General features: G+C 39.6%; 1 protein-coding gene across 2 annotated transcripts; it reads right to left on the bottom strand.

The window, feature by feature from the left end:
* Positions 1-14,820: 14,820 nt before the first annotated feature.
* On the bottom strand, positions 14,821-18,677 carry zfp36l2 (zinc finger protein 36, C3H type-like 2). Of its 2 annotated transcripts, none has more exons than XM_038299461.1 (2): positions 18,335-18,677; positions 14,821-18,200 (listed from the first exon to the last, which is right to left on the bottom strand). In XM_038299461.1, the coding sequence occupies exons 1-2, from the start codon at positions 18,425-18,427 to the stop codon at positions 17,040-17,042; spliced, it is 1,254 nt and encodes a 417-aa protein (XP_038155389.1). In that variant the 5' UTR covers positions 18,428-18,677; the 3' UTR covers positions 14,821-17,039. The 2 variants fall into 2 exon arrangements, with proteins under 2 accessions (XP_038155389.1, XP_038155390.1); XM_038299462.1 differs by having other exon boundaries at positions 14,821-18,197.
* Positions 18,678-19,212: the final 535 nt, after the last annotated feature.

Here is a 19,212-nt window from a genome sequence, read left to right as displayed (position 1 = left end):
TAAAGGAGAGTGCAGAAGCAAAGATTCACATGCATGTAAAATGTGATTAAAAAAAATTTAGATATGTTTTTCTCATTTCCCAATGGTGCTAAACTGCAGATAGCAACCCCCCAAACACACACACAAGATATGAATGGCAGTGCTGAGACTGCTATATAAAGGTGGTCTGTCCTGCAGCACTGCTCTGCTGATTTTTAAAAAGGAGTCATTGATGGGAGAACTGGACCTGCAGGACTTTGCAACCCCAGGACATCTAGCCGTGCAGGGAGACAGTGAATTATAAAAGTGACAGGTGCACAATAGGAGAGGAAACTTCGAAATGTGCTTGAGAAAAATTCAAGCACCTTGATAGATGAACTTTTGAAACATAGGAATTCAAAGATGTTTGTCCAGTTTGAGTTTTTCGGAGTTGCGATTTAACAGAAGCACCTAAAGATTTTTTTTTTTAATAAAAGGAATTCCTAAAAAAATATGATTTTTAGGATGCAGGCATTTAATATAAAAGTAACTTCTAAGCATCAAAGACAGAAGAATATCCTGAGACATTTGTTGCTATGGTAACCCCTACCTTTCCTGAGAAGAAGAAAAGGGTGAACCTAAGAGCCCTCTCTTTTGGTTAGAAACAAAAAAAAACTGTGAAAAAAAAACACTGCATTAAAAATAATATTCTAATATTCTGAGGGTCAGATTATACTGGTTAACAGGAAAGGACGTCTGTATAAGGTTAATTGACAAATTAAATAAACTTTCCCTGGAAGGTTTCATAATGAAAACAAATGGGAGTATTGGTGTTGGCTTTCTGAGTTCTGATGGGACTTAACTTTAAACCAAATCCTGCAGCAATGAACAGGACAAAAGCTAAATGCAATCCAAATTGTGAAGGAGTTTAAAATGTTTAAAAAAAATTTTGTACATGATCACCTTATAATCTTAAAATTCCGTGTAAAAACACAGAAAAAGAAATGCAAACCTAAAATGTTATTTAAGTTCAACTTTCAGTGACCGTGGTGTTTTTTATGAAGTAAAATTGGCCTAAACTGTATGAAGGACCAACTCTGCCATATTTAAAAATAAATACAGAAATAAATAAATGCTCAATAAATGTATAAGCATACAATTAATTGCCAACAAAAAAGTGAGACATAAATGTATATAACTGTTAATTAGCTTCTTTATTTATTTGCCTTTGTAATATTTACCTTATTTATTTTTCTGTCCTTTATAATCTTCAACTTTATTTTTTAATTACTTATATTTTTAAGTATTTATTTATGTGCATGTTATAATATTTTTGTCTGTTTTATTCTTCCTTTGTATTTTTTTACCTTAGTTATTTCTTCGCCGCTGTTTATTTCTCTCTGCCCTTTTTACATTTCTCTATGCCCTTTCTACATTTCTCTATGCCCTTTTTACATTTCTCTATGCCCTTTTTACATTTCTCTCTGCCCTTTTTACATTTCTCTCTGCCCTTTTTACATTTCTCTATGCATTTCTGTCTCATTATGCAAATGAGGAGGGGGTGTGTCCTAGAGAGTCAACTTCTGCTCATTGGTTGGCTTGGCGGTCCATCTTCTTAACTCTCAGAGCTCAGAGTACTAAGTTAAATGTTCTCTTTTCTGTTGCTGTTGTTCAATAAAAGTACGTTTTAAGATAATTTGAGGCGAGAACATTATACTTTTAAGCATCACTATATGGCCCATTCACAGATTTAATGCGTAATTTAAAAGAAAATGTGACGAACTTGAGAGGACCGTGGCAACCAGCAAAGCTCCGAAGCTGACGGCAGCCAGGTCTAACCACAGCCCATCTGCAGCGGCCCTCTCTCGGCATAACCGTGTGTGAAGCGTGTTGGTTAGCATTTTACTACATCGGTCGAATCTACAGGAGGAGAGTCTGATGTCGAGTCTGAAGTCATTAGAACTTGAGTAGGGACTTTGCCAAACTTTGCCAAATACAACAAAAAATCGCCATCATAGCCTGGCTATAGACCTGGCTGCCGTCAGCTTCGGAGCTCCGCTGGTTGCCACGGTCCTCTCAAGTTCGTCACATTTTCTTTTAAATTACGCATTAAATCTGTGAATGGGCCATATGGTGATGCTTAAAAGTATAAGGTTCTCGCCTCAAATGATCTTAAAACGTACTTTTATTGAACAACAGCAACAGAAAAGAGAACATTTAACTTAGTACTCTGAGCTCTGTGAGTTAAGGAGATGGACCGCCAAGCCAACCAATGAGCAGAAGTTGACTCTCTAGGACACACCCCCTCCTCATTTGCATAATGAGGCATAAATGCATAGAGAAATGTAAAAAGGGCAGAGAGAAATGTAAAAAGGGCAGAGAGAAATAAACAGCGGCGAAGAAATAACTAAGGTCAAAAAATACAAAGGAAGAATAAAACAGACAAAAATATTATAACATGCACATAAATAAATACTTAAAAATATAAGTAATTAAAAAATAAAGTTGAAGATTATAAAGGACAGAAAAATAAATAAGGTAAATATTACAAAGGCAAATAAATAAAGAAGCTAATTAACAGTTATATACATTTATGTCTCACTTTTTTGTTGGCAATTAATTGTATGCTTATACATTTATTGAGCATTTATTTATTTCTGTATTTATTTTTAAATATGGCAGAGTTGGTCCTTCATACAACTGTGGCTGTAGTTTGAAACACCTTTCACTGACATCCAACTGTAGTCTGACATGACATTTTTTTTTTTTTTTGGTATTTTGCAAATTAAGTAGGAAGTATTCCTAAAAAGAGTCATAACACACCAGTCATGTTTCAGCCTTACACTTTCATACAAATCTTGGAGGACTTGCAAACTAAAACAGACATATTGGACGGCCCTTGGTGCTCTTCCAAGTATTTTGATTCAAATCCACTATAGTGTGATGTAATCTATGTTATCAACTGTTTTTAATCATGTTTTTATTGTGTTTTATCTTTCTGGGGGTAAGAAAAACATAAACTTCATAGTAGTGCTCAATGTTTGAATGCAACTGATGTAAATAATTTATTTATTTATATCCTTTAAGGATTTGTGCTTTCTTTGTCCCTTACTTTTGTTTAACCTTCAATAAATCTAGTAAATATTGGTTAATAATGGCACACTTTTTTCAGGATAATAACTGGGAACAAAGACGGATCCTGTCAAAGTTCTGCTGTTCCAGCTCATCACTGCATAGCAGACAAATAGGAAAGCTTCACATTTTGACAAATCAACAAGTAATGCAAAAGTGTTAAGTTCTTTATCATGACATTTACTGTAAATATGATTAGGTATTTAACAACTAATAAAGCTGTACTGGAAATATTTCAATTTACTCATTAAATCCCACATGAAAGTTTCACATTGAGCTAAAACTGATGATGAAAGAGGTGCAACAGACACGGGTAGAGCAAAAAGCAGAAGAAATAACTGATTAGCGAAAAGAATTAAAGTTATAAAAAGAATGGTAAAAATTATAACGCATATCAGAAGTTAATTTTAAAGGATAGAACTACAAAAGAACCAGTATTTAAACAAAAACACATATAATAGAGCACAAAGTAGCATTATAAGTCCAAAAAACTTAAAACAGGTAAGAATATTAATAACCACATATTACATATAAGGCAAAACTTTCCTGAAGAGGCTGAAAAAAAGTAGAGATATAAAACTGATTGTAAAAACATTGTAATTCCATTTGAGTCAGGAGTTTCTGAAAAACTCAGACAGATTTTCTCTTCACAAAACATACCAGTTATTTTCAAACCCAGACACACTCAGACAAAATCTGGTTTATCACAAAGACAGAATACCTAAAAACCAGATTTCAGGTGGTTCAGTGCAGCGAGGACTGTTTGGACTCCTATATTGGAGAAACCAAACAACAACAAAACAAATGGTTGGTGCAGCACAGGAGCCAGCAACTCAGGGCAAGATCCAGCTGTACACGTACAAAACAAGAACAATGGACACACTTTTGATTACCAAAATGAACAGCTTTTGGACAGAGAGGACAGACGGTTTGAAAGAGGGCTGAAGTAAGCCATCTTTGTAATTAGGTAAAAGCCATCACTGAACAGATTCTTAGGATGTACAATTCAGTCTGGTTATTCTTTCAGATGAAGGTTACTCCAGCACACTCATTATTATTTAAATGGCCAAACACAATAACCCAGAAAAACAATGTTGCTGTCATTGGCTCCATTTACATTACTCTAAACAGTGCAGTGATTGGTCCGAACACGGTAACCAACATAACTGTTAAGTGTAAATGGCAAGCAAAACTGAACCAGACCTCGGCAGACACAACCGAACTGCGCTAACATGGTGCTAGTTCATCAGTAGTGCACTCCGGTTCTAGCTCGGTTCTCAGCTAACAAAGAGCGCATGAGCAGATCTCCTCGAAGAAAATAAGATAAAAACAAGTGAGTGAAAACTTTGTATTGACAGACAGTAATTCTGTCACATCTGGTGTAAAACTACACAACATTTCAGATGTGGAAATTCATGGGGATGGTCTGAGGCTCCTTTGCATATCTGCAATGGTTTAAAAGCCACACACAAAATAGCAGAATTATATGCTAGCCATAGCTAAAAAGCTTCTAATTAATATATTATCTGACAGTAGTCTGATGTCAGCAGCAGCATATATTCCTGTCTGCGCTATCGGGTAGACTTGATTTCTATCCATGATGTTATTTGTTTTTGTTTTTTGGTTTGGCCACTTTCCGTGAGTTGGTCAGTGGACGTTTAAAAAGAACAATTGTAGTCTTTCTCAATATGTTGTCTGACATACAAATTGTCATAGCTTCTTGTGATGAAATAAAACTGCTGATGAATGGTGTAAAGTTACATTAACCATCTGCAGGACGACCTGAACAAATTCATTTCAAATATAGCTTTCATTTTTTGATTTAGATGTGCCATGCATTTTAATCATCACAGGAATTCAGGGAAAACTTCTCCACAAAGAATAAGACTGTGAAAAAAAAAAAAAACAGGATCACATTAGAAAGAGAAACAGAAACATCATTAGTGCGCCCACAAACACTCATTTCCTCTGGCTAGCCAGCAGATTGTATCAACATACAGCTTTTGTTTGAAAGCCACAGATATGAAATATGGACGTGAGTAAGAGCACTGCAACTGGACCGTGAAGAACTGACTCATATAAACTTGAAGGAAACATGGGTCCTCTCTCCAGAAAACGACATTTACAACTTTAAAAGCTTTAGCTCCTTTTTACTTGTTGGTAGATGCTTTTAACATCCTAAAGATGGAATATGGTATATTTTCAAAGTATTTCATGCCTGCAAACAAGACTGTATTATGTATAAAAGCAAACAGTTCAGTAATTTTAAAAGTAAAGACATTCACAACTTAAAAAAATTTACATATCTGACCAGGAGTAACAGAACTCAAAACAGGTAGGAAAAAATCAGCCTCATAATCAAACAAATTTTGGCTCAAAAAGTCCCCATACGGTTCAATAAATGTTTCAAATGGTCTGTGGATCGGGTTTGGATTTGCTTTTCAGCTGTTTCTCTAAAAGCTGATTATTTTGGAGTATTTATCTGTAAATATACATGATTCTTTAGAATGAGAACACACTGACTACTGCCAGTCTGACCAACCCACACTATTAATGGCATTAATAAAACATGGATTTCAGCATATTAAGCTATGATCTTCCTTACATTATATAACAATTCTCACAGTATCATACATTATTACTGTACCTTAGAAAATAATTTTTGGCACCGAGATTCAAATGTACATTTAATCATAACACAACCGCAAATTACAACATGTTTTGATGGGACAACTATCAGCAGTGACATTAAAAAACATCTGTACCATTATCAAAACAAAGCCATAAATGTTGATTTAGATATTGCTAGAACACGTCTAGCAGAGGACCCAGTATCAGGTGGGTTTAAGACGAATTTTTGGCACCATTACATCTGCAAAAAGTCGTCCTAGTCCACAATTAGGTAAGGAGCCAACCAGGTATCAGTGATGGGGCCCCTAAGAGGTCGGGGGCCCCTAAGCAACTGCAGTCTCTGCTTACCGATAGTTACGCGTTACATAAAGAAAATCATTTATTCCCAGAAGAACATGTTTTATATTTTGTGATTTTCCAATAAACTTTTAAAGCACTCTTTAAGACAATAGGTTTTCCCAATCACCCAAAGGTAGCACAGTTTGCTTGTGTACTTCTTTAAATACAGGGAGTTAAATAGAGCAAAATTCTGAAAAATAAAAACTACAAAAAACTTGAGGCTGGTTCCCCCAGCAAGATTGTCATCCAAGCATTTGATTCAGATTTGTGTTTGAGCAAATAAACATTAATAAGCAGCAGTTAATAGCTCTACAGAATTGGAGTTTTGAATATTTAGTATCAGGACAAAACTAATCCATGTTTTAAAATGGCACAGTCAAACTTCATGCACAAATCAAATGAATCTGCTGTAATGTCAAGCTCAGAACAGAAGGATACAGTATTCAAAGCGTAAAAACATTTAGATTTCTTAAAACCTTAATTGAAAGCTGAACTAAAGGAAGGAACTTCTGGTCTTATAGTTCAGTCCGAGCCCAGAGGGGGAGGTAGGTTCCAGCTGGTCAACTGCCAACATGAAGCGGCAGACGCAGCACAAAAAGTCCCAGACGCTGATGTATGGTCGGAGTATAAGTAGGAGATCAGAACCAAGCAGGATAAGAAGACAGGTAGTCGTAAGAAAGGTCAGGCAAACAGATCAGAAGAGGGACAGGTAGGCTCAAAGGTCCAAAGGCAGAACAGGTCAGGATCAGGTAATCAGAATACAGGTATGCTAGAATAAATCTCACCAAGCGGCTCGAAATAATCTGGCACTGATGACTGGTTTGAAGGTTGGTTAAATAGAAACTAAAGCAGTTGGGTCAGATGACCGATAATTAGAACTGGGCGGAGCTAAGCAGGTGAGTGAAATGAGGAATCAGACCAGGCATCAGTGCCAAGATCATGACATGTAAAGCTTGAAATTTCTCTTCACAGCTGCCTAAATCCATTCTGACTTACCTTTAGCTGATTTTTATCGGTATAAATGCTTTACCTTTATATGTAGCCTGTGTTAATCTATCTAAAATTGCCAATAAAATAAAGATTAATTTGTTGTTGTAAAGATTTTTTTCTTTATACTTTTGCAAGATGAAAAAAATCATGACTAAATTAGCTGAAAAGGATTGCTCTAAAGTTAAAGCTATCCACATTGTGCTAAGAGACAGTGTAGTTAATGTAAACCACATTATAAGCTAAGTTTTTAATGACATTCTACGGTATCCGGCGGTACAGGGTGGTTTTAGTGGTCATAAAGGGTAACAACAGGCCTCTATCTCACTGCATGACAATCTGAACCTGGCCTGGAGCCTGGATAATCACAGAGCAGCCCGTCTCATTCATAACACCAGCTACCCCCACCCCATACAGCCACTCACTCAGCATACTTAGGCTATTTGTACAGTATAAACATTTTGGATGATTACACATAATTACCCGTTGCAGCTTGGACATCCATGGATGGACTCATAGTAACCTGAACACACTGACCTCAGGGATTCTTCTGCATTTCCAAGCTGAAAAGTGCTTTGCAGAGTAATAAGGCAGTCATGAAAGGAGTTAAGGGTGCGGTCACTGAGAAGTTTGCCTCCAAGTAAACAACTCCATTAATTTTTTTCCTCTCTATATTCTCCCCAATCATTGCGATCTAGATTCATTCACCACACATTGCTCTGATTCCGCCCCCCCTGGGTTCAACATCAGTGGCCAGAAAGCGTGGCCTTCAAAATGTCAACACACACTCTCAAGAATTACTCCCCCACTAGGTCGCACCCTCATCATGCCTCACACATACTTCCTTATCGTCCTCTGGGCACGGCTGGTGGTCACGTGTGATGAGCCCACGCCTGGTCTAAGTAAAGCCCTTTACACAGCTAGATAGGACATGTTATATTTTACAGCTGCATCTCGCAAACACACAGCGCTGAAACTTACACGCCTGCTGTCTCTCTTCCCTTTTAACTTACAGGAGTCTCACATTGCTATCTGCAGAGGTCGACTGACGCACAAAGATAAAGAGCTACAGATTGCTGGGTGGTGTTGCAGATCGATGTGTGTAGTTACTAAGGTCTCATCTAGGCTTGCTCTCCGGGGTTTGTATGGAACATAGTGCTGCATCCGTTCAGAATTGCAAATATAATACGCAGTCATATTCAATAAATTTTTATGTTTTTGAAAATGTATTCACTTTAATTACTGAATTTATGAAGTAAAACACATTATATGTTAGATTCCTTGTGATATTCTGGTCAGCACACTAACAACAGTGGTTAAAGCAGCTTTTTGTGTATTAGACAGTGTGTGCTAAGTCCTGCATGAATCAGCATCTTAAACAGAAAGCGAAACATTAAAGGTAAAGTGGAGGATTTTTTTCTTTTTTCCGAGTGGATCATCAAAATGAGTGGTCCTCCTAATTGTCAGTCATTCTGGTGATATGTTTACGTAAGGCCTACGTGCTTGGCCTTTTTGTACTTACCAGTAGTGAGTCTGAAACAGTGAAAAAAATTGCAAATCTTCTTTTGACATGTAAGCTTGTATGAGTGATGCAGACAGCAACTTTAGAACAGAGCATGCACGAGGAGAAATGTGCTCGTGCATGCTCTCGCACACGTTGAATAGGTGTTCCCTCTCAGGATCAGGTACAAGGTAGTGCATGTACTTTTTTTTAAAGTGTAGTGGGGGGGACTTTTCAAACATTTGTGAAAATTATCCACTATACCTTTAAGTGCTCTAAATGTTTCAGACTGATTTTTATGTGGATTTAGCCTGATATACCAGACTAAATGTGAGATTAAATGTGTAATTCAGTCTGGCCCCCATGAATGACACATCGAAAGATTGTTGATATGAACAACCCGTTGTTTTTCAAACCATGTCTGTGCCTATTGTAGTATGTAGTAAGCGCAACAGAAAGCTGTCAGGGGAGTGTAAACAAACAGCCTGTCGGTAAAACGGCAAATACGTCCTTCTTAAAAATGAATGAGAGTATGGCCTCTTCCTGCTCACGTTCCAATGACAATCCCAAGTCTAATCCTTCCAAAACTGATTCCAAAGCTGAGTCAAACGACAACTGTTCAATAGTTGTTGCCATCTTCCTTGTTGTGCTTTCTCTAGAGTTGCGCAGCTTAATCCTCCTGTCCTCAAAACGCCGCCCGCTTTGCATCCAGAAATTCAAAACACATCTCTGCGTTGTGATTGGCCCACAATCACAACGCAGATGGCATTGATCGAGGTTAGACCAAACTCGCAGTCAAAAATTATTTTGGCCGCTGGCAGGTGGGGCTAGTTTACTAGGCTAATGTGGATTATAAACTTTATCAAACACAGTGAAATGCCATGATTAAATGCTAAATTTACTTTCATCAGTAAAAGACATTTAAAGCAACTGAGGAAGGGTCCAGTCCTTCATCTCCGTAGTCCACGTAAGTCAGTGTTGACATTGTTTCTAGCCCTCGAATAGTTGTTGTTTTTTTGTTTTTGTTTTTTTGCTTACAATATAAAAAACATTTAGTAAATTGTACCGAAGCTTTAGGAACAGGTTTGCCAAAACTTCTTTTACATGGATATGTTGATGTTTGTAGAAATGGTGTAAACGAACAAAGCAGAATAATTGGCAAGCTAATAATGAGATATAAACATATATATAAAAAGATTACATTCATGTCATTCGGGAAATGCAGCTATGATTAAATATAGTAAGAACCCATTTTTTTGTTGTGGCTAATGTTCTCCTTCATACAACATATACTGGAGTTTCACCTTGAGGATGGGGCCCAAACACTCAAATAGACTTTGAATGGACAAACAGACGGAGCCTCTTTGCCGTCTGCTGATGGCTGCTGAGTCATTCGCACGTCTTGGAGCAGTAGTCCGAACAGAATCTGGGAGCTCATGCTCACATGCTGCTGAAATCCGAAGGGAAGTGCCTCATCCAACTCCAACATAAACATGCTTCAACTGCACAGGACCTGCATACGTCTCTTCTGCATTGCTTGTACACAGCACACTCTTTAAGTGGAGCCACAAGCATTAAGAGTAAACACTGGGTTCTCTCATAAGATGCTTAGTAAATATTTGTAGTTCGGCATGCATTAAAGGGACGGGGATATGATGGACCCGGAGCAGCGACGATCAAGCATGACCACCCCTGGCTGAGTCCCTCCACTCACCCTGCCATGGCGGAGAACAACCTCGCCTGAAAATAAGGTACTGATTATAAATTTAGATTCTGTAAGTTAGAGACGCCGAGACCGAATGAAAGCAGATGTTTAATATGGCCTCCGGTCATGTCGGTGGTTTTTCTCTGCAAATGGTTGAAACATCCTCGTTGGACGTTAGGAATACGTTTGGATTATCAACAATGTTTTCCTAATACACATCAAACAACCTAGAAAATACAAATATAGAGGAAAATTTTAGAGAATTAATGCATTTCTTTAACTTTTTTTTTTAATATATTTTGAGAAAAAACACAAATACAAACTACTTTTTCAGACATTTCACTGCTAGTAGCATAAACTGGAATCTCCAATAAAAGTGGATTGAAATCCCAGCTGTGGACACTGGCTGTAGATAGATAGATAGATAGATAGATAGATAGATAGATAGATAGATAGATAGATAGATAGATAGATAGATAGATAGATAGATAGATAGATAGATAGATAGATAGATAGATAGATAGATAGATAGATAGATAGATAGATAGATAGATAGATAGATAGATAGATAGATAGATAGATAGATAGATAGAAAGAAAGAAAGAAAGAAAGAAAGAAAGAAAGAAAGAAAGAAAGAAAGAAAGAAAGAAAGAAAGAAAGAAAGAAAGAAAGAAAGAAAGAAAGAAAGAAAGAAAGAAAGAAAGAAAGAAAGAAAGAAAGAAAGAAAGAAAGAAAGAAAGAAAGAAAGAAAGAAAGACGACCGCTAGCACAAACAATCATGATTCTGTGTTTACTGGTGATAAAATCACAGAAGTGTTTCTTTGTCAGACTATTAAGCTAACATTGGCATCAGAAAGTAGTGACTCACTTCAAATAAAACTTTTTTTCTAACTGCAACTTCCTCTGAATCCACATTTTTATGTGAATGTCATCAGATTGGAGCTGTCAGCCTTATCTCTAGTGGAAGTTTGCATTTTGGCTTAAAAGGTGTTAAATCTGCCTTCTTATTACCCAATAGTACAACCAAACATACCGTTCAAGTGCTTCTGAGTAATTGTCTAAATTGACTGCATGTAATAAACAAAAAATGAGATTACTTCACTCACCAAAAACCTTCTGTACACATTGTTTCTTTGACAGAATAGGGTCAGGTGAAGTTAACAGACACACACAGGTACACAGAAGGGACTTTCAAGGGTTGATTTACAACCGCTAGGTGACTCAGAGCTTTAGTGGCAGGAGGAGATTCAGGGCCTCTCCCTTTCTAGAAGGAGAGATTAAACTTTCACTTTAGTTATTGCAGGCAGTTATAGCTCATTAAAGAGAGGAAGTTTTGGCTTCAATATTTTACTTTAATAAGTGAATCAGTCGACTATATGGCTGCAGGGAAAACATGATCAAATGGAGGGTTAGGACCTGGTCAGGATCTAATTTGGCAAGAGGGGAGGCTGCTTTCTTCTTTTTGGCCAGCTTCCACCCATATGTTCCACATATACAACGCTGAACATTTTTACATTTTCTCTAATTACAGCCACCAGCTTTTTTGGGGGAGACTTGGAGCATTTTATGCAATAGATCAAACACTAAGTAGTGCATAATTTGGAATCAGAAGTACAATGATATATATTGTTTGCAACATCTTTTTCAGATTAAAAACAGTCCCCCTGAGTAGAAACAGCTTTCAGAAGGTGTCTCTATTTCAGTGTGTGTCTCTTTGAGTGTTGCATGTCTACAGATTGAATTTTTTTGTCTTTGCAAAATAGCTCAAAATCAGGTTAGACGGGAAGCATTTGTGAACATAGTTTTCAAATCTTGTTCCAGATATTCATTTGGTTTTGGAACTGGATAAACCATTTACTGAGATCATGAACCATTATAACCAGTTTCCCAGCTGAGCTGGGAATCACTGCAGTTATAATGTACCTTTAGGCTGCCTGTCTAATCGTTGCTCTACTTACAAAGCCTCAATAGATCTGAAGTTGCACAATAGTCCTCCCATTTTCAGAAGATGAACCAAAAGAGCTCTGTAAGATGTCTAAAGCGTTGGATGTTATTTCACAACCCACCCTTGTTTTAAACATCTCCATAACGTTATCTTTGACATGTCTGCTGTTTTCCTCCATCCTCATGATGCTGCTTGTTCATTGATTCCCTCAAACAAACCTTAGAGACCAGAAACAGAAACCAAATGTATTTTTGTAGGAGTATCAGATTAAATACAAACTTTGTTTTTAAAATAAACATCTTTTTCTTCCTTGGACATATAAAATCCAACTTAAACACATTGAGGTTTTGGGATTCAGCCTTATAGAATAAAAAAAATAAAAAAAAAATCAAGGAGTCATAAAATTGTATAAAGGCAACAAATATTAGCTTAAACTATGATATGCCATTACCACTTGACCCCCAGGTCTGGGTTGTGTATGCCCAAACAATACCAGGACGAGCGCCTGACTTCCCAGAGCCGCAGTGGAACGCAAATAGCAACTTCTAGAAGCCGTCAGCCGCGACTACAGAAGAGAAGGGAAGCTGGCGGAGGAGGAAAAACAACAGGACCGAAGAAGAGGTGGAAATGGGTGGTGGCCAGGAAGCACGACTCTTCCTGCCCTAATCACAACTCATAGAGTGTTTCCTTTCATTGTAGCAACTCAAGGCACCATTAACCAGCCAGGGCCCTGGATGCACTGATACACGAACATGGCTACATATACGCACTTCACAGAAAAACTTTATTCCTTTATTACCAGCACGACCGAAACAAAGTCAATATATGACATTGATCACAGAGTGGCTGGATAAAACACAACCATGCTCACCCACACACTGAGTCACAGGTACTTGTATCCTTCTTGGCAGAGAGCCGGCTCAATGTGCGGCCCTACGGCTCTGCTCTGATAAACACTTCATTATGAAATCCTGAGGACACAGTAAATATTTGCCAAGACCCTTATCATGCCGCCTTATCTTGGCGTGAACTCCAGGCACCGCATGACACTTGGGTTCTTTATTTTCTTAATGCCTTTGCTACTGACGATAACTGGTTAAGAATGGCCCCATGGAAGAAAAAAAAAGAGAAGGAAAGAAAAATACCACTCTTCTTTGAAAGCCTCCTGCAAATCCAGGCAAAACAACAACAAACTGAGCCTCGTAGGGAAATGTAGAACAGCTCTTTCAGCTAGTCTAGACGTGAGCAAATGTGAAGCAGAGCAAAGCAGCTCAGGTGACTGATAGCTGAAACACATTTACAGCTGCAGAGTTAATCAGTTATATGCTGATGACTGTGTCCACGCATTCATCCCTGACCTGGTTCACAGCCGTACAGCCCCAATGGTGGATCACTGACGGGTCAAACATCATTTAGGGTCATATAAATCTAATTGTAGCGGTCTGAACAAACAGCTACATGTTGATTATCAGCTTTTCAGTCACTGTGCCTCTGCTTTACTGCCATTGTCCTATTTTAATCTACAAATCAAAGCTTACCTTCACTCCTGTTAAAATGTAAACCTAAGGTTTCACATTCAAAACTTAATAAAAACTTTTGTTTAAATTCTGATATCACATGTGAAAATATCACACAACTTTCGTCTTTTCTTTAAAAAAAAAAAGAAATAAATTGAGAAAACTAAACCCACCCTTGATCAAAGGTTCTTAATTAACCGATAATCATCAGAGTGAACCCTTCTTTGAATGAATGAGCTTTCGGCAGATTGTTACTCTAGAGCAGACAAGAGAACAATATCAGCAATGACCATAAAGAGGCAACTGGTTGTGAACCCATTGATCTGAGGGAGGGCTACCTAAGGCTAGTGTTAAGCCATAAATCCTCCATTCTACAGATTATTCACCTTTGGAAAGCATTTCAAAGCCTTTGTAACCTTCACATAAGAAGACATCCTAGTGAATTTACTGTAGGGCACAAATCACAGGCAGCTGACAGTCATGACCAAAGTTTGCCTATAATTCAGAATTCCTCACTGGATGAAAAATGATATGCAAGGTTTCAGCTGTGAAGCATGACGGTGGCAGGTAAGTGACTTGGGCTTGTTTCAGAGATCAGATAAGACTGAGCGTAGACATGTATGGAACCAACCCCACACCGCATATCAAAACAAATGCTTGATATTATGGGGATGACTCGGGCTTATATAGCAGCACATCTGGGTCATCAATCGGACGGAGAGTCAAAGTTCAGAATCAAGCCCACCTGAAACTTTGCAGTGCTGCTATAGGGTAGCGGTGAATGAATATGTGAAAAAAGAGGGGGCTCAAAATCTCTCCCTGCTGGACTGATGTTGATCTGAAAGGAGAAACTGGAAGTTGTAGCTGCTAAATATGATGAGCTGTTACATCATGTTTACTTAACACAGTAGTGGAGAGGTAGTGATCTGGGCTTGTTATGCAGGTAAGGGTCCTGTAGTCATTGACTCAACTTATAGAGTGTGGATTGAATTATTGTGATTGGATAAGTAGTTTTTGAGGAAAATTTCATATTTCCTGATATATAAAAGAGAAGCTTTTTAAAGGGGGTGTAGATTTTACTTTGAAATAAAAAATTCACAACTCCTTTGTCCAAAATTGATTTTTATTGGGAGAACTACAAAAAAATGTACAGTACAAAGTTAACAGTCTCACACTCAATTTGTAGTGAACTGACTCCCCAAAAGAAAAACATCACAACTCTCGTTGTCTTTTTGTCCGTTTTTTTTGTTACATTCAAAAAGCTTTACTTCTGATAAAGTAGTCAAAAGTACATAGTGCGCATCCCCCTGTACCTACTATGTACAAACCAAAATGTGTTTGTCCACTTCCCTCTGCAGCAAACTCAAGACTAGATTTTAATATATATATATATAGATCTATATATATATAAAAAATAAAATAAAAAAGGAAGAGGAATAGGGACTTGCAGAAAGGTTAAGGTTGCTTCTGTCAGAGTCTGAGTGGTGACAACCTGAAAAGTTGCAGAATCCAACACTACATTCAGCTCAATGTGTATATAAAAATATGCCATGTAGGAAAAATACTTTATTTGGTTAATTTTAAGGCATGTAAAAAGATGGTGAACCCCATAGGCACTACACTAATACTGGGGCACAAGGGATTGCTACATTCTTTAGCACGTGGCTGGAATCACAGTGTGACCTCGTGCAAAAACAGGAGGAAAAAAAAATAAAAATACTTTTTGGTTAATTTATTGACTTGGGTTCTTTGTCACTGACGTCTAGACTAGATCGACAAAAAGAAACAAGGTCTGGACGGTCTGTACAACCTCAGTTTATACATTCTACAGAACATCTAAAGTATGGATCCTCCTAGGGGGAAGGGGAAAAAATAAAAATAAAGACCTTCGACAGCACTGACACAGCCTCAGGAGCAAACAGCAATCACACAAACTGTTTTAATAAACGTAAACAAGGAAACAAAATTAATGAAATAAATATCACATACGTTCTCTTAAATTAAGATTTTTTTTTTTTACTCACAATAAAAATAAACAAGTGAAGTTACAAAAAAAAAAAAAGGAGAAAACAATATATATATTACTGTGAAAAGAACATACACTCCACTTTATGCAGATTAATAATGGCGATCATAATTTAAACATAAAAGAATATAGATCTATTGCTTCATCATACTTGATAAATACAGTATGGACAAATTACCAATGTAGCCTATACTTTTTTCACAAGATAATAAATAAGTTAAATAGTCCATAGCAAGTTATGCACTGCTATGCAAATCACTCAAAAAAAAAAAAGCTAAAAAAATAGATATATATATATATTCAACCATCAGCAGTGATTTCCCCAAACAAGCCCAACTCAAGAGTGCTTTTTAACCAAGCAACAAACTACTGCAGACTAACCAAACCAACCACTGGGTGGCGCTAGAAGGCGGCAGATCTGGAATGGAAGTTGAAGAATAAAAAAAAAAAAAAAAGAAAAGTGTTACTTTAAGTCAAGGCATATTCTTGGCAGGATGGGAGGAAATCTGAAACCGCTTAAAGTCTTTTTTTTTTCTTGTCAAGTCTTGATACACACATCTAATCCCAGGAAAAGTGTGGCTTGCCTGATAGAGCAGTTAGAAAGGGAGAGAGAAAGAGGCTGCCAGGAGCCCCATGGGCAAGGCACTGATGGAATGCCTTCTGTTTGCTAACTAAGTTTTATTACAGCTATAATACATACAAACACTATTACACTAATGCCTGGTCAAGGATACTTAAAGTGAAGCTTAGATGATCCTCATGGAACTAGAGATGCACCGATCAGAGGGGCCACAGCTCACAATCAGAACATTTTCCTTGTAATCAGCAGGTGAAATACTGAAAAATCACAATAAAAAAAAAAACACCAGATATTTTTGATCCATACAGTTAATGCATCAAAACTAATTCTGATTACTAAAAAAGAAAAAAAAAGAAAAAAGGTCAACAACTCCTGTTGTCTGCTGGATTTGAACTACTTTTTATCAAGGAACCTGCAGCACTTTTCTCCTTTTCTGTGTCCTTAATAGTGAGGAAAAACAAAATAATCGGTAGCTTAGAGCTCTGGATCGGCTGTGTGAAAGCCCAATCGGTGCATCTTTAGTGGAAACTGGTCTCTTGTTCCCCCCTCCAGGGAGGTCTGAGCAGGGGCTGCACCCCTGCAGCTGGTGGGTAATCAAAAGTCTTGCTTAAAGGCACATCAGCAGGGTGGCTGCTGCTGAAATGAGAAGCAGGAGGTGCGGGCACCTCCTCACTCAAATCAAGCCGTGCATAATCCAAGCAGAAAAAACAAACATTATTTAGTCATCAGAAATCGACAGCCTGCTGAAGATTGGCAAACGCCTTCCAGCGTCTAGGATCGGGGACTCGGAGCCGCTGAGGCTCCCGGAAGAGCTGAGGGACCCGCTCGCGTAGCTCTCCCGGTCTGAGAGCGAGTCCGGCGGGCTGGGCGGAGGCTCGAACACCGGGGACTCGCTGAGGCGGCGCAGCGCCTGCAGGCTCACGCTGCCCGGCGCGTTCCCGTAGAAGGCACCGCTGGAGTGGTTGTTCGCGTAGGGGGTGTGCACGGCCAGCGGGGCCAGTAAGGCTTTCAGGTCCTGCCCGGGGAAAGAGAAGGCGCTGTTGATGCAGGGCATGGAGCTGGGCGACAGGACGTCGTCGTAAAAGCTGGAGGCGGAGGTGCAGGACGAGGCGGAGGTTGGGGGCGGCGGGGTCCGGGACGTGGGGCTGTCGAGCAGCGGGGATTCGAGTCCGTGATGGGTGGAGAAGCCTGAGAAGCTGAGGCTGTGGTGGAGCTTTGGTCTCTCTCTCTGGCTGTAGGCGAGCTGCTGCTGCTGCTGCTGTGACTGCAGGCCGTCCCTCTGGCTGTAGCCGCGGGGCTCCACCGCCTGCATGTTGGCGTTGGCGGGCGGCGCGGGCCGCCGCTCGTCTGCGTTGTGGATGAAGTGGCACCGGGGACCGTAGGGGCAGAAGCCGATGGTGTGGAAGGTGCGGCACGGCTCCGTTTTGTACTTCGGGTGGCGCGTCAGGCTCCGCAGCTCGTGGTAGCCGTGAGCGAACTGACACTTTTCTCCGTATTTGCACGAGCCGTTCTCCTCAAAGGGCCGACACAGCTCGGTCTTGTAGCGGGTGGAGTTGATCTGCGAGGCGGGCTTCTGTTGCAGCACGCCCCGCTCCGCGCTCTCGCTGTAGGCGCGGTCACGGAACTTATTCTCCTTGTTCATGAGTGCCGTGCCGCCGCCGCCGCCGCTGGGGGAGTTGTCCTTCATGCAGCTGCCGTAGGAGCCCAGCGAGTACTTGTTGCCGTTACTCATTGCCTCCAGGTTGCTGGTGGAGTTTCTGCGGAAAAATCCCGACGTGAAGGAGCCTCCGGAGCCCAGCGCGGACACCGGAGCGCCCACCGCCTTCTTATCCAGCATGCTGTTGATGTGGAGGGCGTTCATGTTCATGCTTTTCTCCTGCTGGTGACAAGAACAGATAAGCGTCTATTTCTGCTTACATGTGTTTGGGACTCAACCTGCAACAAGTTGCATCCAAACACGTGCAGAGGCGCGCCAATAAAAAAGCAGAATAAGTTGTTTTTGTTGTTGTTTACCTTGTAAAGCATGTCCATGTCGTAGAAAGTAGACAGCACCGTCGCTGACATCTCGTCTCTTCCCCAAATCTGCTGCCGCACTCCGTCTTTCATGGAGGACCGAGCGGGATCCTGCGCTGCAACCGGGTGTTTGGGCCACGACTGGTGCTTTTTATTTAAAAGAAAGTTGTGGAAAAGTTATAAAAGTTGCCCAAAAAGTTTCTTGCAGTTTAAGTCCGAGGGGGGGAGGTGAAATAAAAGTGTAGAGATAGAGGAGGTTGGTGTGAGGAGCTGTGTCTGCAGTCTCCTCCCCTCTTGTAGAGCTGAACCAGAGTGCTTCACCGCGAGGAACTCAGCCTATAAATGCAACACTGTGGCCGGGGAGGGGCGACTCGACTACGGGCAAACTTTTCTCCAAAAGTCGCCTCCTCCGCCCCTGCCCCACCTCCATCCTCCCTCCGGTTGGCCGCCTGTTCTGTCACCACGCCTTGAAATCCAACCCTTGACTCAGACTCCCTCCTTTGGCTGCACACACCCCAGAAAACTTCTGGAAGTGAGTTTAAAAACTGACAGACGGGATTTTGGGACAGAGTTGTTCAAACCAGGTCTAGAAAGTTTAGAGATTAGCTCAGATTATTTGCATTTCCAGCTCCAGGAGCACAGACAGGAAGAGGATGAAGGAAAACTAGGGTTTATTATTATTAACTCTAAAGCTGATACCCATCATTTTATTAGAAATAAGTGAAACTCATTTGAAAACACTGTTAATTTTACAGTAATATGCAATTTCATCAAGATATAATCTGCCGTTCCCTATTAATAAGCTTCAATGGCTGAAGTGACATCACATTTGGGTCATGTCCACAATATTATCCAGCTAATTTAAATTCTGGATTCCT

Source organism: Cyprinodon tularosa, unplaced genomic scaffold, assembly GCF_016077235.1.
Source record: "Cyprinodon tularosa strain WSP-4 unplaced genomic scaffold, ASM1607723v1 ctg43, whole genome shotgun sequence".
Classification (NCBI taxonomy): Eukaryota; Metazoa; Chordata; class Actinopteri; order Cyprinodontiformes; family Cyprinodontidae; genus Cyprinodon; species Cyprinodon tularosa.
Note: the sequence above shows the minus strand (reverse complement) of the source record. Positions and strands in the feature narration are given on the sequence as shown.